A 24,004-nucleotide genomic window follows, 5' to 3' on the forward strand; every position below is an offset into this window, starting at 1 on the left:
CATGGGAGGCAATAAGGAATCTTGATTGTCACAAAACATAGCACTTAGGTGGTGGCCCTCAATGATGGCTGCAAGTTAGAGTCACCCAAGATTTTTTAAATCCCAGAACATAGTAGAGGCAAGGTGTACAAGGTTTTCTTGGGGTGGAACACTGGACTCAGTATTTTAAAAAAGCTTTTCAGATATTGGGGGTGCCTAGGTGGCTCAGTCAGTTAAATGCCTGACTCTTGATTTCAGCTCAGGTCATGAGCTCAGGGCTGTGATCTCAGGGTCTCTGCGCTCAGTGGGGAGTCTGCCTGAGATTCTCTCTCTCCTTTCCTTCGCTCTCTGGTCATGCTCATTCTCTCTCTCTCTCTCTCTCTCTCACACACACACACACACACACACACACACACACAAATAAATAAATCTTTAAAAAAAAAAAAAAGGAAAGGAAAAGCTTTTCATATGCCGAATGGAGTCAAGGCTGAGAACCAGTGGATGAGGAAATCTCATCCACTATTTTTTTTCTATTTTTTTCCTAAGGAATCTAGCTAATATATTTTTAACAGAAAACTGATGCTCCCTCCATTACACACATCTCCACTTACTGAGACAGAAGGTCTGTTGGCTCTCAGGCTTCTATAATAGTTAAGTGCCAAACTCATGTGTGTGTGTTATGTGTGAACAACCCTAAACATTTTAGTGATAGTGTAATTTAATGAGTATATTTGAAATATACAATCCAAAGCTCATTTTTTAAAAATACTAAACTATTTCAAGAAACAGAGGTACTTTCGCGGTAGTCATTTATTGGTAAATATAAAGGAGTCTCATAACCTCCCAATTTTTGGACAAAAATAATGTCCTTTGGAGAAGAACTGAAGATTAAGTTCAACTCCTTCTGAACTGTGTTCATAATTGAACAGTGTTTTCCAAGTTCATTCTACCTACAACATGGTTAGCTTTTTTAAGATTCCATTTATTTGAGAGAGTGAGAGAAAGAGCAGAGAGAGAGAGCACAGGAGAGGGGGCAGGAGCAGAGGGCCAGGCAGAAGCAGACTCCCTGCTGAGCAGGGAGCCCAAAGCAGGACTTGATCCCAGGACCCTGGAATCACGACCTGAATTGAAGGTAGGCGCTTAACTGATTGAGCCACCCAGGGGTCCCGATATCTGTAGTTTTCATTAAAAGTACTAAAATATATTTTTTTAAGAAAATGTATCTATTCCATTTTTTTAGAATGTAAATGGCATTTTCCAAAAACGTCCAAGTGGAATATAAACTGCCATTGAAATAGACTACCCCTCTGATGCCCCGGGCAAAGGAAAGAGGTCAGGGCTGACTGCTCCTCATTCTCATTTCCTCTGACACATGCTCATTTAGTCATTACATTATATCTTATGAATGGCTTTATTTTTATTTGTCTGTTACCATTATTCTTTATTGCTTTGGGAAGAGGGCAATATCAAATGAATCTGGCAAATATCAGATTTTTGCTGTTCTGACCAGAAATTTCTTTAATGCTTATGATATTAAAATATTTTTAAATTTTTGATGAGGGTATGTTTAATAAATCAGAGAATTTTAATCAGAGATGATTTGAAGTATGATATATATTTATGAGAACTGAGCTAAGGGCCCATGGGCATTTTAAATACCAATTCAATGTATTAGGTGTCTTTTGTTCCACGGTTTCCTTATTTTCAGAATGCTCCAACTCCTTATTTTCATCCAATATTGCTTTATAGGTGAGTGATAGTAGCTATCAGAACATCTCACTTTCTGAATATTCATGAAGCATTTTTTACTTCCCCTGGCAAGAAGAAAAAAAGGGAAATATATTATTGAGAAGGAAACCTCGTTGAAACTGAGGTGCCCTAATTCTGGTATGGTCTTCGTTGAGAAAGAACTTTTTATTCCTTTCTGTAACAAAAGAAAAATACCATTGAAGAGTTCTAGACAAAGAAACCTGGTATGGAAATTGTGAGAATAGGTCAGCAAGGGATGGTTGGGTCTTTTTTTTTTTTTTTTTTTTTTTTGAAAAGCAGCTTAGAGTTCTTAAAACTATTTTAGATAGTTGGCCTTGGAAAAACGCATGCTTGGGTTTTTAGGCTTTGGCACTAATGAGAACTTTGGCAAATTTTTCAAGTTCTCTACTGCCTTTGCTTCCTCTTTTGAACAACGGAGTTAATGGCATCAACTTTTCAGGGTTATTTTGAGGCTCTGACAGAGCACCTGGTATACAGCTGGACTAGGTATATATTAGTTTCCTTCCTTGCCTGCTTTATTTAGCCTTTTGCCTATTGGTGAGGAAAACAGCTGAAAACTACTGTCCTAGTCTCCTTACCTCACATCGCTCCGCTCAGTGAGGCAAAGCCAAGTAAATCTCTGGCCATTAGCATCCATCTCTGGTTCTGTAGATCCACAGAGCATCTTAGAATCACTGTAGCCACCTGCCTGCTGTGCCACATCTCTATACTCTGCTCACTTCCTTTTTCTCTGCCTCCTAAGCCTTAAGCGATAAGAGGAATAGGGAAAACAGAGAAGCCAAATTTCCATCTTGTAAAAAGGGGTCTCCCTATTTGTATTTATGCTCTGATTCCTCATTCTCTGTCCGCACAGAGAGTGAGGGACTGAGATTCTGTACAGCTTTGTCTTCGGGTCAATTTAGAGGACAGAAATTGTCTAATGAATGGAACAAACCCACATACTAAAAAGATAGCGAGCCGTTCTTCTGCATGAGGTAGTTCGCATTTCGAGAACAATTTCTTTGGCAGCACTACTGCAAATAATCATAAACCAAGTCAAACAAGATGAACATATGCACATTGTCGAGCTGAGTGGTGGAATGGCTTTTCCAGCAGCAACACACCTGTGTAACAACATCATTTCCAGGTAAATAGCTCTTTTATTGCTAATTAGAATTGAGTTTGAGAGATTGTTTTGAAGCTCCAGTCAAGAAGCCTGGCTATTTGCACATCCCTGACTGAAGAATCATGTCCCTAGAGCTGGAAAGGTCAGCCTCTCATCTTTTGTTCATATTACACTTGCTGAAGAAGCGGACAGCTCCTGAAACAGCTGCCTTCATCCTCGGCAAACAGGGAGCATGGGCAATGACATCCAGGTAATCCCAACATGCGGTCCCCTTACTCAATTTCTTTCTTTCTTTTTTTCTTTTTCTTTTTTTTTTTTAAGATTTTGTTTATTTATTTGACAGAGAGATCACAAGTAGGCAGAGAGAGAGAGAGGAGGAAGCAGGCTCCTTTCAGAGCAGAGAGCCCGATGCGGGACTCGATCCCAGGACCCTGAGATCATGACCTGAGCAGAAGGCAGAGGCTTAACCCACTGAGCCACCCACGCACCCCTTACTCAATTTCTTCATAAAGAGAAATTCACTGCTCAGTGTGCTAAGTGTATAATTTAAATAAGTCTGGGGGCTAACATTGCAGATTATAATTTACTCCACTCTTTTTAGTACATACAATTCTTGGGATGGGCTTTTGAGACAAGAAGGAAGTTATTAATCTCTCATTTTACCTTTGATTTAAAGTCCTGATTCCTGATTCTATGTTCTTTCATGCTTTGAGTGAGAATTTTAAGGAGCAGTGGAGGAAAAATAAGATAAACCAACGGCTTTTAAACACTGTTGGTTTGAAATCAGTTGGCATTTAAATCTGCTTCACGGAAAAACAATATCCTTATCAAAGCAAATCCAGAAAAGAACCGAATCAGGTACAGCATGAATTAATTCTTGCTTTTTATGATCTTCTTCGCCGTGTAAAATCGTGAAGAAATCATCGTTAGAGAAAAGAATGGGGAAGGAAAAAGTAAAGGAAACACCTCCAAGTATAGATATTCAAGCTCTATTTTACAGGTAAAACAACTGAAGAAATCAGTGGAACCACATTGGTTTCCATAAACTATACTGCTTGGCTAATTAGTAAGAGATCTGGGATGCAAATTAACATCTCCTAGTTTATAGGACAATAGAGCTTTGACACACTGGACTACTCAAATTTAAAGGCAACAAAGGAATAAACATTTTCTTTCGGTACAGATCCTGGTAAATAGTTTCAACCAAGCACTCAAATAGAATAAAAAACAAAACCAGTCGCGTACCAAATTAGTGGGGGGGAAATGTATATTTGTTCTAAAGAGAGAAGAAGACAGTTAACCCAAACTAATGGAATCTATGTATGATTTGAGACGATCTGCTTTTTCTTTAAAAATTCCACAAACATGCCATTCTTTGAAAAATGGATTTACTTAGATAAATGTTACTTATTTAAGCAAGAAATCCGAGCTACTGAAATAGTGTGTTATGGTTATAAATGTATCATGGTCTATTCCCACTTATTTCATTTTATTATATTATCCCACCAGCAAAACAGCTTTAAATACTTGTGGTTATAAAAATTGTAAGTCATAAAGTCTAACTTCAATCAACATAGTCTCTATAATTTGAAATTTAATAGTGTTAAGTGCTGATGGAACAGGAAAACAAAAAAACATTAACATTTTCCTGTGGAAAGACTACCCTCTTGTGACTTCAATTTGTACTACAACTGTCTACCTTTTTCAAGTTTGGCTTCGGAGCTAAAATTACCTTAACAATATTCTTATGAATTCTACTAATTTTTTATGGTAGCCTCATTGTGAAGATATCAAACCTGAATCCTGGGTTTTTAGTAACATTAGATTACAAACACCTCTTTGAGATTTGTAGCCTTAAATAATGAAACCCTAAGAAATCGTGCAATATTTAAGCTTTACATCATCTTCACTAACATATTACATCATTTGTTAACTCTTAATTTTAAAAGCCATAAACATATTTTACATGAACATTTAAAATTTATATCTCACATTAGCAGCCTTCAAACCTCAAAAGATTGGGGAACCTGGGTGGCTCCTACAGTTGTTAAGCATCTGCCTGGGAACAAGCCCCACATCAGGCCCCCTGCTCTGTGGGAAGCCTGCTTCTTCCTGTACCCTCCCCCTGCTTGTGTTCCCTCTCTTGCTGTCTCTTCTCTGTCAAATAAATAAATAAACAAATAAGATCTTTTAAAAAACTTCAAAAAATACTCAATATTCTAACTATTAACTATTCAGAATGTCATAAATTAAATTACAGATTTTATGTAGTGTGAAATGTCACCTAAACTAAGCCATTTCCCAGTTCAAATCCAGTGATAATTAATATTTTTTCAAGTAAGTATTAATTTCTTATCACCAAATGGACAGTGAATGGTAACTAAGCCATATAAAAGGTTAAAGAATTTCTTTGTTTCAATTTAAACCTTGTTACAGTTTGAAGTGTTGAGGTTGCTGGAAGGACTAATTTAGCTGAAGTTTGGGTACATAGGACTCTCCCTAAAGAACTATTCCTTGTTCAGAGTCCTGGGCAGATTGTAAAACCTCAGTGATTTCCGCCTTCAATCTGAGAACAAACTTCTGCTAAAGGTGTCTATGGCTTTATGTAGTGTTCCCTGCTTCTTGTAAGGGTATATCAGCATGCATTTATGCTGTGTAGCAAAATAATAGTAAAATAGTAAAGGCAGGATGAAAGACACATAAGGACTGGCTTTGAGTGCTAATAGATCCTCAAAATTTTACCTTTATTCTCATTTAATTGGTAGGCATTTTCACTATTTTCTTTAAGATTTTATTTATTTATTTATTTATTTATTTATTTATTTATTTGACAGACAGAGATCACAAGTAGTCAGAGAGAGAGGAAGGGAAGCAAGCTTCCTGCCCAGCAGAGAGCCCGATGTGGGGCTCGATCCCAAGACGCTGGGATCATGACCCAAGCCGAAGGCAGAGGCTTTAACCCACTGAGCCACCTAGGTGCCCCTCACTATTTTTAAAATAATCTCTACACCCAATGTGAGGCTTAAATTTATGACACCAAGACTCAAGAGTCTCATGCTGTACTGACTGAGCCAGCCAGGCAACCCTCACGTGGTAGATATTATTATTCAGAAATATTCACAATGCTTACTTACTCCATTCTGGACATTATGCTCAACAATGTGACTCCGGACAACTGGATGTCGTCACACATGATTGGGCATAAGCTTGAAATACGTTTGTCTCAGTTTACTCACTTGCTCCTCTGTTACGATCATCTTAAGAATGTACTTAATCTAGCCTGCTGGCCCCGGAAGGATGAGATGCAGGACAGACCCACTACCTCTTCTAACCACGCCAAGTCTAGATCCATTGACTCTGGACTGACGCAGATTTCTGGGCTAAACTGAAGCTTCGTATTGTATGCTGCTAAGATTTTAATCACCTTTTCGTAGCACTGCATACTGTGATCATGTTTAATAAGACAACTTTCTTTCCCCACATGGAAAAATATTTAACTGCTTCACAGTCAGATAGAGTCAGAGTCATATAATTGTTCTGTCAGTTCTCTCCTTCCAAATTCTTTTAAATAAATTAAATAAGTAAATTCTTATTTATTTGTTTATTTATTGGGGGTGGGGGTTTGAGTTGCAGAGGGAGAGGGAGACAGAGATACTCAGGCAGACTCTGTACTGAACACAGACCCTGAGATTATGACCTGAGCCAAAATCAAGAGTTGGATGTTTAACCTTAACTCTTCCTCCAAATCTTAATGAAACTCCCTATTTTGATCCTTGAGATCAAATAAATGTCACTTTCTCAGAGAGCATTTCCAGATTATTCTGTTTAGAGTATCTCAGCAAATAATCTCTTTTTGATGATATACTCAACTTTTTTATTTCCTTTGTAGAAATTATTATTACTTTTATTTTCAGTGTTCTTACTCATTAAGTTATCTGCAATCCCCAATCAAATATAAATTTCATGAAGGTAAAATCCTATCTTTTTGTTCCCTGCCACATCCCCAGTGTCTAGCTCCCAAAATTTTCTCATTAAATATTTTTAAATGAACAAATGAATGATATATTCAGCACATTAATACATCAATCAGTTCTATTACCTGATCTGGTAAATCCCCACTTCAAGCATCACTTAAAAAAAATAGTCCTCATTAGTGTTAATAACCTTTATAACCGTTCTCTCATTTCACCTGTGTGTCAGCTCTCAAGGATTCAGTAGCTGAGCTGGTAACAAATTATTCTCAGTTGATTCCCAGCCCTATGCTCTGATCAGGCAGATATGTATTTTTTAAATTGTCAGTTATTGTCAATATTTATTACCGTCAGCTATTTCTGTCCTAATCTTATTCATTCTCTTCCTGATTATATTAAACCAGGTAAAAACTCTCCTACCATTTATTTCAAAACTGTACCTTTTTAAGGGCTTCTAACAATGTATGAGTGTATATGAAAACAGAAAATGTTCAAGTGGTTATTTTGTATTTATTCATTTAACAATAAATATTTCTTTCAGTAATGGATATAAAGATACCTAGAACTTAGGTCAGACCCTCAAGACCTGACAATCTTGGAAGGGAGATAAGAGCTAAGGTAGACATTATGATAAATATAATTATGGCTCAGACTGCTATGGTGCTTTGCAGGGAGTTAGGATATAAAGAAAATTGCATTGCTGGAGGAGTATGTGAGCTTTGGTTTCAGTAGGATTCTGAACAAGAGAGAGGAACACAATAACGTAGGATAAGATAGCTTGCTACATAATTGACCATTGGTGTGTGAGCAGAATTTAAACAAATGTACCAGCTCCCAGTTGGTGTAATAGCATATTTTATGGAAAAAAGATTGTAATTGGAAGATTTCTATTGCTATTCTTATTATCACCAAAACAATTATTTTAAATAGTATGTCCATAAAAATAAAGCAGTTGTCACCATATTGAGCAAATCACTATGTGAGATACAAAGAAAAACCATGAAGGTATTTTTCTCAGGGAGCTTATAGTCATTTGGTAAGTAACATAAACTTTTTGAGACGATGGATCACATGTAGTAATTATATTATTTTATATTTTTTAGGAGAACTATTTTATAATTGGTAAGTAATGTCTATAAACTCAGGAAAACATTCATAATATAGAGTGTGAAAGTGGCAGTGAGAGGGAAGAAAGGGTAGAATGGGGTGAAGGAGAAGAGATAAAAATAGGAAGAAAAAAAGGAAGGCGGGGGAGAGGAAGAGAAGTGAAGGAGGAAGCAATGTGCTGTGGGTTTTGATAAATTTAGTTCTCAACCCAAATCTTGCTAAGAAGTGTTGTAGAACATGAGTTGGGACTTGAAATATAATAGCATTTTGGTAAGTTATAGGAAAGAGATGGTGCGTGTGTGGGTGAACAAAGAGTGTATTTGGGAGATGGTTCATAAGACAACTTGATTGGGAAGTCAGGATAACATCTTTTATTGTAATACCCAAATTCTGATCCACAGAACACCTTTGAAATATTTAGTGATGCTTGCTATGGACTGATTCGTGTCTCTCTCTAAATTCATATGTTCAAGTTGTAGCCTTCAGTACTTAAGGGTATAACCATATTTTGAGATAGCGCCTTCCTTCAAAGAAGTATTGAATAAAATGAAGTCTTATGAGTGGTTTCTAATCCAGTATGACTGGTGTCCTTATAAGAGGACTTTAGGGGATAGGCACAGAGAGACCATGTGGAGACACCAGATAAAGATGGCCATCTCCAAGCCAAGGAAAGAGTCTATCAGAAGAAGTCAACCTGCCATTACCTTAATGTCAGAATTCTAGTTTCCAGAATTATAAGAAAATAAATTATTGTTTAAGCCACTCACTTTTTCCACATTCTGACCCTGCAGCTCACTCATTCTTCGAAACCAGTAGTGTCTTCCTAAATCACAGAGCAGGTCCTGTCGGCCCCTTGCGCTTGTCCCTCTGTGACCTCATGGCAAACTGAATAAAGCCCAAGTATCCTATCTTGGGGGCTAAGGCCCTATTGACCTGCATTCAGTATTTCTCCTCACCTCATCTACTTTCTAGTTCCTCCTCTAGCCCATTTCAACCAACCTGACTGGGTTATTTCCCCTTTGGTTTATTTGTTTGTTTGTTTTTCCTTCAGGGGCATGGCAGTAGATTTGTGTTTAATTGGGTCTTTTCTTCTCCCATTTTTTCTTTTTTTAAATTATTCAAATCTCGTTGTAAGGGCTAGCTGCCTTGTCAGAGATTCCTTGTATAAGCTAAAGAAATACCTGTCTCCATTTTCCTGATTACTACTCATGTTACCCTATTTCAGTTTCATGGTTTTGTTTTTTTTTTTTAAATTTTCTGCAGCATCTGCTTTTAAGATGGGGTCAGTATCTGTTTCCTTTTGTGCTTTATCATCAGTGGCTAGTTTTGCTACCCAAGACTACAACAGTTACCCACATGAGGCTATTAAGCACTTAAAAATGTGATTACTTCCTATTAGGATGTACTGTTAGTATAAAATACACACCAAAATTTGAATGTTTGGTATAAAAGCATGTCAAATATGTTAATAATGATCATATTTGTGGGGTGCTAAATGATAATATTGTGGATATGTTTATTTAAATAAAATATATTACTATACTTTTTTACCTGATTCATTCTACATTTTTTATATGGTTGGTTAAAAAAAAAAAGTTAAGGTTATATAATTGGCTTAAAGTTGTGACATATATTATACTTCTTTTAATTACTTTATTGAGGTATGATTGACACATAAGAAGCTATATAATGTATACAATTTGATGAGTTTGGAGAAAAGTAAACATCCATGAAACTATCATCAAAATCTACACTGTAAACATATCTGTCACCTCCAAAAGTTTCCTTCTATGCTCTTTGTTCATTATTATTATGGTGTGTATGATAGGAGTATTTATCCAAAGATCTATCATCTTCACAAGTTTTTCAGTAGACAATGTAGTATTTTGAACTATAGGCAGTATTCTGTACAGTAAATCTCTAGGATTCATTTTTATCTCATATAACTGAAACTTTATACCTCCTGATTAATACCTTCCCATTTTCCCTTCCCTCCAGTCCCCGCCAACCATCATTTCACTCTACGCCCTGCTTCTATGAGTCTACTTTACACTCTTCATGTAAGTGGTATCATGTAGTATTTGTTCCTTTGTATCTGACTTATTTCACTTGGAGTAATATCTTCTAGGTTCACCCACATTGTTACAAATGGTAAGGTTTCCTTCTTTTTAGACTGAATGATATTCCAGTGGATATATACACCACATTTTCTTCTTCCATTCAGCTGGAGATTGACATTTAAGTTGCTTCCATCTCCTGGCTATTGTAAATAATGAACATGGGGGTAGAGAGATCTCTTCAGCATCATGATTTCATTTGCAATGCTAATATACATAGATGTGGGAGTGGTGGATCATATGGTAATTCTATTTTTAATTTTCAGAAGAATCTCTATACTGGTTTCCATAGTGGTTGCACAAATTTATATTCCCACTAGCAGTATACAATGTTTGTCTCTTGTCCCTATCTTTGCCAACACTTTTTTTGTGTTTTGAAAATAAAGTCATTCTAACTGCTGTTGAGGGGATATCTCATTGTGATTTTGATTTGCATTTTCCTGGTGATTAGAAACGTTGAGGATGTCTTCCAGTGCCTGTTGGGTACTTACATGTCTTTGGAGAAATGTCTATTGAGTTCCTTTGTTCATTTTTGTAATTGGGCTGTGTTGTTGCTGTTGAATGGTAGAAGCTCCTTATATATTACAGATATTAACTCTTCATCAGATACAGCTTGGGAAAATTTTCTCACATTTCATAAGTTGTCTTCTCATTTTCTGGATTGTTCCCTTTTCTAGGCAGAGCTTTTTAGGTTGACATAGTCCCACTTGTCTATTTTTTGCTTTGCTTCTTATGCTTTTGATGTCACATCAGAGAAATAACAGAAAAGATCAATGTCAAGAAGTTATTCCTCCATGTTTTCTTCTAGGAGTTTTACAGTTTCAGGTCGACATGTTTAAGCATTTAATGTATTTGAGCTTATTTTTGAATATGGTGTAAGATAAGGGTCCAATTTCATTTTTCTGAATGCTTATATGTGACTTTCTCAACATCATTTACTGAAGAAAATATCCTTTCCTTTTTGTGTATTTTGGCTCCTTTGTGAAGGAGTGGTTGACCATATATGTGTGTTGTTATTTCTGGGTTTTTATTCTGTTCTATTGATCTATATGTCTGTTTTCATTCCAGAGCCATAACACCTCCAGCATTATTCTTTCTCAAGATTTCTTTGAGTATTTGGAGTCTCTGGGGTTGCATATGAATTTTAGGATTAATTGTTATCTTTGTATAAAAAATTCTGGTGAAATATTGATAGGGATTACACTGAATTTGTAGATCACTTTGGCAAGTATGGGCATTTAAACAATATTAATTCTTCCAATCCAGGAATATGGAATATCTTTCCATTTACTTGCATTTATTTTAAACATATTTTTCACCTTCTTGGTTAAGTTTATTTCCAAATATTTTATTCTTTTTGATGCAGTTGTAAATGGTATTATTTTCTTAATTTTATTTTTCTATAGTTCATTTTTCGTATGTAGAGATGCAAATGATTTCTCTATGTTCATTTTGTATTGTTTAACTGTATTGAATTTATTTTTTAATTCTAACAGTGTTTTTGTTGCATATGAGATCATGCCATCTGTGAAGAGAGATTACTTTTTTTTTTCCAATTTGGACATGTTTTTATTTATTTTACTTGACTAATTGTTCTGCCTAGGACTTCCAGAACATGTTGAACAGAAGTGGCAAGAGTGAATATGTTTGACCTGTTCCAGATCTTAGGTAAAATGCTGTCAGTTTTAACCCTCTTGAGTATCATATTAGGTATGGGCTTTTCATATATAGCCTTTAATGTGTTGAGGTAACTCTCCTCTATACCTTATTTGTTGAGCGTTTGTATCATGAAAGGGTGTTAGGTATCATCAAACTTTTTTTTTTTTTATATTTTGAGATGATCATATAATTTTATTCTTTCACTATCTTAACATGGTTGATCATGTTGATTGATTTGCATATATTGAACCATCCTTGTGTTGCAGAGATAAATCCTAGTTGGTCACGGTGTATAATCCTTTTAATGTGTCATTGAATTTGGTTTGCTAATAGTTCATTGATGATTTTGGGGTCTGATTGATCAAGGATATTGGTCTGTAGCTGTGCTTTCTGGAGGTGCCTTTCTCTGGCTTGGATATCAAGGGAACACTGGCCTAATAAAGAGAGTTTAGAAGTATTCCCTCTTCTATTTTTGGGAGAGTTTAAGAAGTATGGTACTAATTTTTAAATATTTGGTAGAATTTGCTTGGGAAGCCATATGGTACTGGACTTTTCTTTGTTGAGAAGTTTTGCTTACTTATTCAATCTCCTTACTTGTTATTGGTCTATTCAGGGTTTCTGTTTTTTCTTGATTCAATTCTGGTAGGTAATATTTTTCTAAGAATGTATCCATTTCCTCTAGATTGTCAAATTTATTGACATATACTTGTTTATAACAGTTCTCTATGATATTTTTAATTTCTGACATCATTTTTAATGTTTCCTCTTTCATTTTTGATTTTGTCTTCTTTTTTCCTTAATTAGCCTACCTCAGGTTTTTTACTTTCATTAAAAAACAAAAACACAAACAAACAAACAAATAAACAAAAAAAACTTTCAGAAAACTCCTAGTTTCACTCTTTGTTTTTTTATGTTTTTCTATTCTGTATTTTATTTATTTATGCTCTAATCTTTATTATTCCCACCCATCTTATAACTTTGGGCTTAGTTTGCTCTCCTTTTAGTTTTTTGAGATTTAAAGTTAGGTTGTTTACCTTACTCTTTAGATCTTTCTTCTTTTTTAATGTAGATATTTTCACATTGTATTTCCATTAGCTATCCTTGGCTTATAGCAGTAGCTGAAACATAACTGGTTTGAAAAAAAAATTCATTGTTTGACCTGAACATGTTAGTTAAGACCAGTCACTGCTCTAAAGATTTTCACATTTTATCCTTGCAAATTTGTGATGAAGGCAATTGATTAACTGCATTTACAGATGGGAAAGCAGAATAAAACAGATTATTCATTATGTAGACTTGGAATCATTGCTTAAGAGAAGAAAAAGGTAGAAATAATAGGCACATTTTAACAATGATAATCTCTAGCTGGGCAAGGTAATTAGTAATTTTTTTTAATCTGGACATTCTAACATTTACCCATGTTTTCTGCAAAACACATATACTATTTTACTGTATATATATATATATATATATATATATATATATATATATATATGTATATATGTGTGTGTGTGTGTGTGTGTGTTTTATATATATATATGAAGCAAAACAAAGCCATTACTAAGGACATTAGGAGCATGAAGACAACAGTTAAAGAAGAAGAAAAAAAAATCTCATGCCTGTACAATTTAAGAGTAACCTTCAAACTAATCTTTTTTGTCCTTGTCTCCATATTGTTAATTGATGCTAATAATAATAATTAGGATGTATCCTACTCTTATATATACCTGCTAAAACTTTAGCTATTCTCTGAATCCAGTCTTCTTCCTCCTTGTTCCGCAATTCAATTATATTTCTCATATACTTAACTTATACTACTTCCTTAGAGTTAATACTGACCATGCTTTGTTTTTTTTGTTGTTGTTGTTGGTGGTTTTTTTTTTTTTTTAATTTTAAATGGGAAGAGCCAAAACCCAAACAAACAAAACAATAACACTGGTGTTTGCAATTACATGGAGCAATTTTAATTTCCCTTCCTTCCTTCTTTCCCTCCATCCTTCCTTCCTTCCTTCCTTCTTTCCTTTTTTCTTCTTCTTGTAACTATGTGCATTTTTTTCCTCAATACATTCTGGTCTATAGCTTGATAGAATTATTCCTGCTACGAGAGAAACAGAGTCAGTCCTCTTAGCAATAAATTCAATGATTATCATTAGGCAAGGGATATCAGGTGACATAACTAATAAATGCATACTAAATGATATGTTTAACCATTTAAACATATCTTTTGTCTCAAATAAATTATCTTTTTGTCTTTTGTCTCAAATAAAATTATCTCTAAATAGTTTATTCTTATATTGAACATTTATCAAAGTTGGGAGTATATCATTCTTAATTTTTTAAAGCATTCTTTGTTTGTATTACCTTAGTGTCTTATGGTTTCAGAGGTAATTCTTACTATTCTCTTTGCTGCTCCCCACATATTTACATATGTTTATGGTATGTAAAGTTAGCCTTCTTTTGAATTTTCATTTATTTGTAATATAAAATACATATTAAATAAAAAACATAAGTAAGTTTCTTTGGGTAATATATTGATGACTGACTTCGTTTGAATTTCCTTCCTTCCATCCTTCTTTCCTTCCTATAAATAAATACATACACACTTATATTTATATACGTATATGCATATATATTAATATATAAACATATACATATATATGAGCTGTAGAAAAACTTGTCTTGGACTAAAAACTTTCATAGTGTTATTTAAAGGGTAAATATAAATCTAGCAAAAACAATTTATTTCTACCTATGTCCTCCAAGTATCAATCACTTCTTTTTCCTTTGCTGAGTAAAAGAATGACCTGTTGTAGCTTGCCACATATCAGTTTCCTGAGATGAAACTTATTAGAATAAGAACATGATGAATTTTCCCATTTTTCTACACCCAATCAGTCTGTTCATTGTCTGAGAGCATACCAGATGACTAAAGATGTCAGTTGCTTCTCTCCAGGTTTTTTCCAGTAGCCTTGTGCTTTAATCCAGCTGCTGCTTTGCATTTGAAAACTAAATCACACTCAATATTTCATAGTCTTTTTGATCTTGGGTTTTATGATAATGAGACGTGGGCTACTGAAACCCTCATTCAGAGAATTCAAACAGATTTTAGCACCTGTTAACAGGTATTAAAAAAACAAGTGCATCATTTAAGTTCTTCCATTCTTTTCAATTTGTTCACCTATAATTAAAAACATTTTGTCCATGAAAAGTGTTCTAGAAAAGTGCACTTAAAAAGTGCACATAAAAAGTGATTTTTATGCATTTATTTTTTTATTATAAGGCATTCTTCAAATGAACTTCCTATCTATAAATCTCAATTTGTCCGTCTTTAAAATGGGGAAGATGAGAGAATTAGGGGTTTTCTGAGTCATCAAAGAACATTTTTGTAGAAAGAAAAAGTCTCAAATTTGTTTATAATATTAGTATCAGTGTTGTAGCAAAATAGCAAAATTTGAATCTAAGGAACAATGTCAAGTCTCAATTTAAGACTCAGCTACCAGGGGACACAGGGGACTGTGTTACCCAAGTTCTTATTTTTCTTAGCTGGAAAATGAAGTAGTTGGAGTTAATGATTGAAGTTGAGGTTCTATATGATGTGTAAATAACTTGTTTTTAAAAAGCTGTATAACTAGGCAAATCCATGGTGTGTTATTACTGTTAATTATGAAACATTAACATTTCATTAATTTTTCATTAATTTTCATTAATTTCATTAATGATTTCATTAATCATGAAATCTCAAAATAAAATTTTAAAGAAGTTATTAACTGTGGGAAAATCAAGGATTCTATTTGGATATTCCTTTTTAATATTGAGTGAATGACTCTTCACTAGAATCGTAATTGCATAAGTATATATATGTATGTATGTATATAGACATATATGTATATATATAGACATATATATGTCTAAACATTATAAACATTAAATATATTCAATATATTCCATAAATAAAATAATAAAGCACTTCTTAATCAAGGTCTGTATATCTATATCTATCTATCTATATAGATATATCAATATCTCTATCTATCTCTATCTATAGTTATCTATTTGAGAGAGAGAGCATGTGCCCAAGCACGGGGTGGGGGTGGGGGGCCAAGATTGTGGGGCTTGATCCCAGGGCCTCAGAATCATGACCTGAGCCAAAGGCAGATGTTTAACCAACTAAGCCACCCAGGTGCTCCAACAAGGTCTATCTATGGTATTTCTTCTTTGTTTTCTGACGAGTCATTGAGATGTTGATGGCACATGAACCATTAGGAGAAAAATCTGAATATCACTTTTGTATTTAAAAAAGAAGCAAAATAGGAAGATCTCCATCTGTTAGATGCATTTAGTTTAAAATGCAAGTAGGAGCATAACATTTAGTCAGAGCAAAAGATATTTTCTGAGGCTCTGGGGTGATGTGGAAATGTTGGGGTTCAGAGCAAACAGTGAAGAAAAAATTATTGAGCTATCTTAGGTGCAAATATTTGTTTTATTAAAGCACAAAGACAGGAGCCATGGGCAGAAAGAGCTGAACTGGGATTGTGATGGGTGACTGATGATGTACTTTCAAGTTGGGAGGGGGTTAGGGATAGTGTTAAGTCTCTAAGGAATTTTAGAAGCAAGGTTTCCAGGACCTTGAGAGGGCTAGCTATTTTTAGGAAAAGGTCATTTATTACTGTCTAATAAAACCTTAGTTGTGAGACCCTTCAGATGTATATCAGTGGGCCATATGCTTGGAGGGTGATTGTTAACATATATCTTGGAGGGTAGAGATAAAGGAGTTTCCAAAAGAATTTTTATATGTTAAAGGAGATTTAGAGGATCCTGGAGGTGGAGAAAATGTTAAACTAAGATGGCCTTTTGTCCTTAGCAAAGTATCAACATTGAGATAGCTGAGTTCCTGGAGGGTGGTCATTTCTGCCTGTTTCAAGGATTTTGTCAATGGGCTGTAAGTACTAAGGAAATTTAATTTGTTTCTTTAGCCTTTGTTCCCCACATGGATGGGGGAGTAAAATGTATCAGGAGTAGGAAAAGATGGATGCAGATTTTCTTCCTTTTTTTTTTTTTTTTTTTTTTTTGGTCCTTTTCTTTATTTATGTTTAACTTACTGGCAATTTGGCAAGAAACACAACTTTATAGAGATAATTAAAGCTGCATAGCTATGCTTTTGAACAATGTTCTGACTTATGTAATCTTTAAAGCGGAAGTCTTTTGGGGTCTATATCTCAGCATTTAGCTCGGTTGAACACACCTCCTGTTTAATGTGTGACCTCCTGCTTTGTTTACACAATATGCTCTCCCTTCACCTTGTCCTTCAGAGCTCTTTCAGGCTTCTTTACCAGTTCCCAGCGTTGTCTTCTTCTACACATTCTCTTAAAGAGATTGCGTTCATTCACAGAGCTTTAACTATTATTACTTTGTAGAACAGCCTGGATCTTGTATCCTGCTCACACTTTCATCTGTTCAGATTTGACTTAAGTCTTTGTGGCTGATTTCAGACTAAATTTGAAACAAAGGGCATCTTGAGTTTTCTGTGTCACAAACTAGTGAAAAGAATGCATTTGTAGTGAACATTTAAATCTTAAGACAAGAATGATGCTCAAGGATATCTAAGAATGGTTGAAAGAACAGTGGTTGTTATCCTAAAGAGGAAAAGTATTCCAGAAATGGCAGAACACTTTAAGGCAGTAGATTCTAAGACAAGAGGATAAAAACATTCCTTTTAATGAGGTTTTAAAATCTGGAAATGGGGAACAAGTATTTTCAAATGAATTGTTTTAGTCATATTATTTATTGTAAAATTCAAGTTGTTAATAAAGTGATTCAGAATATTTTGATGTTCTTATTCATGAACATGGGCATAAATTTCAGGAGTTTGACATCCTTGCCGTATGGTATTGGAATAAGAAAGTTTTCACCATGTTATGACAGTTTCTATGTAAACCCTTCATTTGGAAGTAAGAGTGGCTCAAAATTTTTGTAAGCAAAGGAATGTTTGTTTAATTGTCTGCATTTTTAAATAGTAAAAATGCTTTTTATTAAACGAGTATATGTACCATTGAAGGCATTCCATCTTATACTGACCATAGGTTTTCTATATACCCAACTGCATAGGAAGGAGACAGTAACCTACACCTAATGTCATATAAGAAGAAGGAAATCTATGTAACTGGCATGTAATGGCTAATTGTGTCCTCACTGTTCATAATTCAGTATTTGGACAAGAGAAATAACAGGAGTATATATTGTACAAGAGATTCTAGCATTATAAAACCTTTCTGACATAGAGAAAATATGCTTACAATTCTAAGAATTTGATAAGTCATCATTAAAAGCCCAATAGAAGACCCTCCTTATAATTTTTCTATTAAATGTTATTGAGTGCCCATTTCACACTAGATTTTTAGCAATTAAACAATGTGTTTGGCAATTAAACAATGAAAGATAAATAAAATATGGATTCTGTCTCTTAAGAGTTTATCAGGAAAGTGGGAAGGGGCAAAGTAACTAAAAACTTTCAATGCAAAGAAGCAATTTTACATACTTAAATGCATTTTAAATGACAAAATGTTTTTCCCATATGTATTTTCCAATATAAGTGCTCCCCACCCATAAACAAGGATTCTAACTAGAGGTGTATATGTGTATATGGATGTGTGTGTGTGTGTAAGTGTGTGTAGAAATGGTGATAACCTACAATTAGAATCTTAGTATAAAGATATGTGGAGTTTGTACTTTACAGTAGCTATAGTTTTATTTCACTCGGATTCCTTATCCCTAATAATAATAATAATAAAACCAGTTAGATAATAGCTGAACTCGAGTAACCCTAGTTAGCCCGAGAGTTATCTTCTATTTGCCTACAACCCTGTAAAATAATTGAAATAATTTTACGAACTTCTAGAAAGATACCAAAAATACTTCTGGCAATGAATTAAGAATATACTAATCACAGAGGTGCCTGGGTGTCACTGGCATCAGACTCTTGGTTTCAGCTCAGGTCATGATCTCAAGGTTATGAGATCCAGTCCCATGTTGGGCTGCAAGGTCAGTGTGGAGTCAGCTGGAGATTCTCTTTCCCTCTGCCCCTCCCACTCATGCTCTTTCTCTCTCTCATTCTCTCTCTCTCAAATAAATAAATATTTTTTTAAAAAGAATACACTAATTACAGAATTAAAAATAATAAATATAATGGATTAATTCCATGGTATTGAGATTCAGAATAGGTTTAAGTCAAAGACTAGTGGTAAATTTTGTAATACTTATTATTAAAATTTTTGCTTATACTTTGTTTTAAGATTTCAAAATAATCAATCATCAAATATATGAGATTTATATTTTAAGACAAATTAGTTCATTTTTAAGGAAATTTTAAATATTACAAAATTGGTTTTCAAAATTTAATGTTAATATGTTGAAATTTTATACAAATGATTGCAGATACGTTTTATATAGAAATTTTCTGGTAAATTATATTAGGTTCATCTGAGAGTGACAGGTAATCAACATAACTGCAAATTAAAAATTCATTTAAGGGTGCCTGGGTGGCTCTGTTGGTTAAGTGTCTGACTTCAGCTCAGGTCAGGATCCAAAGGTCCCGGGATCAAGTACCACATCAGGCTCCCTGCTCAGTAGGAAGTCTGCTTCTCCCTCTCCTTCTGCCTGCCACTCTCCCTGTTTCTGTGTGTGTTTTTTCTCCCTCTGTCAATTAAGTGAATAAAATCTTAAAAAAAAATGTTTACTATTTCTTTATATTTAAGTCCAAGACACTTAACAACAATAGTTTAAAACCTAAGATGGGGGGGGGTGCCTGGGTAGCTCAGTGGGTTAAAGCCTTTGCCTTTGGCTCAGGTCATGATCCCGGGGTCCTGGGATCGAGCCCCACATCGGGCTCTCTGCTCAACAGGGAGTCTGTTTCCCCTCTCTCTCTGCCTGCCTCTCTGCCTACTTGTGATCTCTGTCTGTCAAATAAATAAAAATAAAATAAAATCTTTAAAACAAAACAAAACAAAACAAAAAACCTAAGGCGGGGAAGAGTGACATCAGCCAGCTGGCAGACAAGAAAATCCCAAGCACTCCTTTCCCCATGGAATCATTAGACAACTAGAAATTAGCTACAGTAACTTTATAGAAGTTCTGGAAATCAGTTAAAGATACATAGCAACCAAGTGAATGCTCTATTAAGAAGAATCCTCTTGCAAAATCATAGGAAATTTTGTGGTGTTTTTATTTACTCTTATCTCATCCATTCCCCAGCACTACACAGTTTGGGGAAAGCGTGGCCCAGTCCCCAGTTCCCCTCCAAGAGCCAAAGAGAGAAATATGGAAAGAATTTGCAACCTGTATGGCTGTTGCTTGTGTGACTGGTCTTTGTTACCTAACTCAGACTTCAGATGGTCAAAAGTGGCATGCCCCAGATACCAGGGTAGGAAAAACTGTGGGCAGCCTTTGGCACTGCAGGGAGGAAAATAGGGCTTTTGATGGATGGGGCAAGAAATTACAAATTAAGAAATCCAATGGCTAAGATCCTAGAAGAAACAGGAATAATACTTTTGGGAAGTTAAGACGTTTAAGATCAATTGTCCACATGGGAGTTTTGGAAAAAGAGCACATGCACAGGTCCAAGAAAGAGTCATGCCCAAAATATATCTGAGAAGCCTTCCCTTGTATGAGATACCTAGAGTGTCAAATTCACAAAGAGAAAAAAAAAATGGTTATTGATTAGGGTTGGGGGTAGGGAAAACGGAGTTATTATTTAATGAGTATGGAGTTTTATTTGGGAATTTGAAGAAGTCCTGGAGTAGATGGTGGTGATGGTGGTCCAGATATGAAAAATGTAATAATGCCATTGCATTGTACACTTTAAGCTGATAGAATAAATTGTACATTATGTACATCTTACCACAAACAAAAATATTGAGTTGTGTTGAAAATAGGTCTCATTTGAGACGTTGTAATTGAGTCATTGCAATTATACCATTCTAAGATCTGGACTACTTGCAGACTCAGAATGCCTAAAATAAAGATAGTCCATACAACTTAAAGTGGAACCATATAATAAATGTTTGCCACAAATCTTCCTTCTAGTAATCTCTAAAGGATCATCTGTCAGGTAGCGAGCTCATGGGTTATTACACACCAGCTCTAATCCTAATATTGATGCTTTGAATCCAGACTGCCACTGTAATCCACTTGAATTTAGGTGATGAGTGGGTTTTTAACTAAATCTGTAGTACAATGGAACAAGGGTTCACAGACCTTGTTTTTATTTGGCCAATTTCTTCATATATAGTTAAAATTATTTTACTCAGTAAATGGGAGAATCTCTACATTGCTCCCTGATATTTGGATTGAGGGATATTATAGTAGGAATAAATTGTGAAAAACTTAGAGCTTCCTCTTTTATAAAAATCATAAGTCAAATGCAAAATTACATCCCCTCTGGTACGCAAAGATTATTGCCACCCTCAAAAATTTGAAAATGCAGGAATGGGGACTCCCATTACAACTTAATTTAACTTACCTTTTCAGTGTCTGTAAAAGAAGAATTGATCTTCGAAGAATATGGTGGATTAGTATACATTATACCATGGAGTATCTTCCCTGATGCTATTACTCCAGATGTGATCTCTCTACTGGAGATAATTAATACTGTAATTACTGATAAATTTTGTGTGATTGGTCATCATAGTAAAGGTCCTTAAAAAAAATCACATTTTCCCCTACCCATTTCCTAGTTTAATCCCTTCACTCATTAACTCTGGGCTTCACCACCTGATTTGCTTAGGACAAAGGAATGTAAGAAAAAGGACCCCAGAGGCTTGAAACATGCTCGTGGGTTAGTCTTTGCCCTCTCTTGCTTCTTGCTTTTGGAAACAGGCCACAATGCAAAGAAGATAGGCTGGCCTGCTGAAGACATGCAGCCCAGACAACACTCAGCATCAATTTCCATGCATACTTACAAAACTTAACAAAATTACATGAAATAATTATTTTTACAAATTGGAATAAAGGTAGAACAGGACTGGGATCCCTGAGAAAATGGAGTCAAACAAGATGAGCCCTATAATCTCACAGCTTTACAACTTGATATATAATCTCACAGCTTTACAACAGCTATACAACTTCATATATGATATATGAAGACATCTCTTCAGTCTACAACACAGGGACAGTTTCCAGAGCAAATTGTGTCTTATGTTGCCGTGAGGTGGGAAGACAGAGATAGAAGTTCATATAGAACAAAGCAGTTGGCATTTGTGGGGGCAAGATACCAGAGAGAACAAAACTATCAAGGAAGGAGTTTGACAGAAGTTTCTTTCATGGAAGTTTCTTTATTTCTCTTAATGAATATCGATCTATGCAAGCATAGGATACAATTTCATGAAGCCAAGTATAGAAGAACTTTCAGGGAAAAACTGAAAATCTTAAGCTTAAACATTCTCAGAACTCACTCAAGGACCAGGAGAGTGGTAGGAAAAACTATTATTGAAGCTCACACAAGGCTTGGAATAATTTAGGTTTATACAAGCCAGAATGGAAAGACCAAATAATATAGAATCTTCAGAATTATATCAACCTAGTTGTAATACTGACTTAACTCTTGACTATAAAATTACTGTGGCTCTGTGTTAACAAAGCAGAAATACAATCTTAGGAATGATTAAACTAATTCCAAGAAACCTAGGTAAACAAAAGAACAGAATCAAAAACTATTTAAAGGACCCATCAGAATCTAGCAAACAAGAGTTTGAAATCTGCAAAGTTTACCCTAAAGTGATAAAAAAAAAAAGAAAAGAAGGAGATAAATGTAATCTATAACCATTCAGATAAAATCAATAGAGAAATGACAAGAAGTGTTGGAAATAAAAGAATTATTAAATGCTTAAAAACTTCCTAAAGTTGGAAGAAGCATGACTGATGAAGAGACTAATGGAAGAGACATAAAAGATAAAAGTAGAATATCTAGATATTAAAAATAAAATATCTGAAATTACAAGTGTATTGGAATTAATAAAGACAGAGTAAGGACTACAGAAGAAAATGTCATAGAAATTTAAAAAAATAGAAACTAAAGTCAAATAGAAAGAAAAAAGAAAAATAAACAGAGCAGCTGTGAACTGTGAGACATTATTCAGACTAACATACATGTAGTCAAAGTCCCAGAGGAAAAGGAAAGAGAGGGAGATGGAGACATATTTTTGAAGGAATTATAACCAAAAAGTTTGCATATTTCATAAAAATTTTAAACCCACAGCTCAAACAAGCTCCACAAAAATAAGCAGAGTAAATATAAAGAAAACCACATCAAAGTAGATAAAAATCAACTTCCTAAATACCAAGGATAGGAGAAAATCTTAGAACAGCAAAATACTGCCAAACTTTAAGTAGTCGAGACAAGAGTAAAAATAAGAAGACTGCACAATATATTTTGTAAAGTATATAAGCCAGGAGACAAAACAAGAGACATATCTTTATTGTAAGAAAAAAATTAAGCTAGCATTCTTTAACCAGCAAAAATATTTTTCAACACTGAAAGTGAAAGGAGGAGTTTTTTTAAAGACAAACAGCAACTGAAAGAATTAATCACCAGCAAAATGACACTATGTGAATTTGAAAAGAAGTACTTTAGGGCACTGGGTAGCTCAGTAGGTTAAGCATCTGACTCTTGATTTTTAGTTCAGGTCATTATCTCAGGATCATGTTCCAAGGGTTGTGAGATCAAGCTCTGGGTCTGTGGGTCAGGCTCTGTGCTGGGCCTGGAGCCTGCTTAAGGTTCTCTTTCTCCTTCTCCCTCTACCCTCACCCATGTGCATGCAAACATATGCTCTCTCTCTTTCTAAAATAAATAAATAAATCTTAAAGAAAAAGCACTTCAAGCAAAAAGAAAATGACACCATATGTTCATTTAAATCTATACGAATGATGAGTGCTGATAAGGGAAATTGTGTGGATATATTTTTCCTAATGTTTTACATGTTTTTAAAAAATAAATGAGCAAATATAAAAGCAATATAGCATGAGATTTATAACACATGTAGATGTGATATATATGACAACAGTAGCACAAAAGGTGGAAGGGAATATAAAAGTGTACAACTGTAAGATTCTTTGATAAGTTAAATATATTACAAAACCTAGAAATGCCTCCAAAATTAAAAAAAAAAAAACAGCAATAAGCTAAAAATAAAGATAAATAAAATCATTTAAAAATTCAGTAGAAAGGGTACCTGGGTGGCAGTCAGTTAAGTGTCTGCCTTTGGCTCAGGTCATGATCCTGGGGTCCTGGGTCCAGCCCTGCTGAG

General features: G+C 34.7%; 1 protein-coding gene across 1 annotated transcript in view; it reads left to right on the top strand.

The window, feature by feature from the left end:
• The window catches only part of LOC116869697 (putative uncharacterized protein YKL083W), a gene marked incomplete at both ends in the record, with an annotated part of 153,709 nt that extends 140,485 nt beyond the window's left edge, over positions 1 to 13,224 (top strand). The window contains 2 exons of the mRNA XM_032861449.1: positions 7,929 to 7,947; positions 13,091 to 13,224. Of these exons, the coding sequence (XP_032717340.1) occupies positions 7,929 to 7,947; positions 13,091 to 13,224 (153 nt within the window). The remainder of the gene's footprint in view (positions 1 to 7,928; positions 7,948 to 13,090) is intronic.
• Between the last annotated feature and the right edge of the window lie 10,780 nt (positions 13,225 to 24,004).

Source organism: Lontra canadensis, unplaced genomic scaffold (assembly GCF_010015895.1).
Source record: "Lontra canadensis isolate GAN:19392208 unplaced genomic scaffold, GSC_riverotter_1.0 scaffold1, whole genome shotgun sequence".
Taxonomy (NCBI): domain Eukaryota; kingdom Metazoa; phylum Chordata; class Mammalia; order Carnivora; family Mustelidae; genus Lontra; species Lontra canadensis.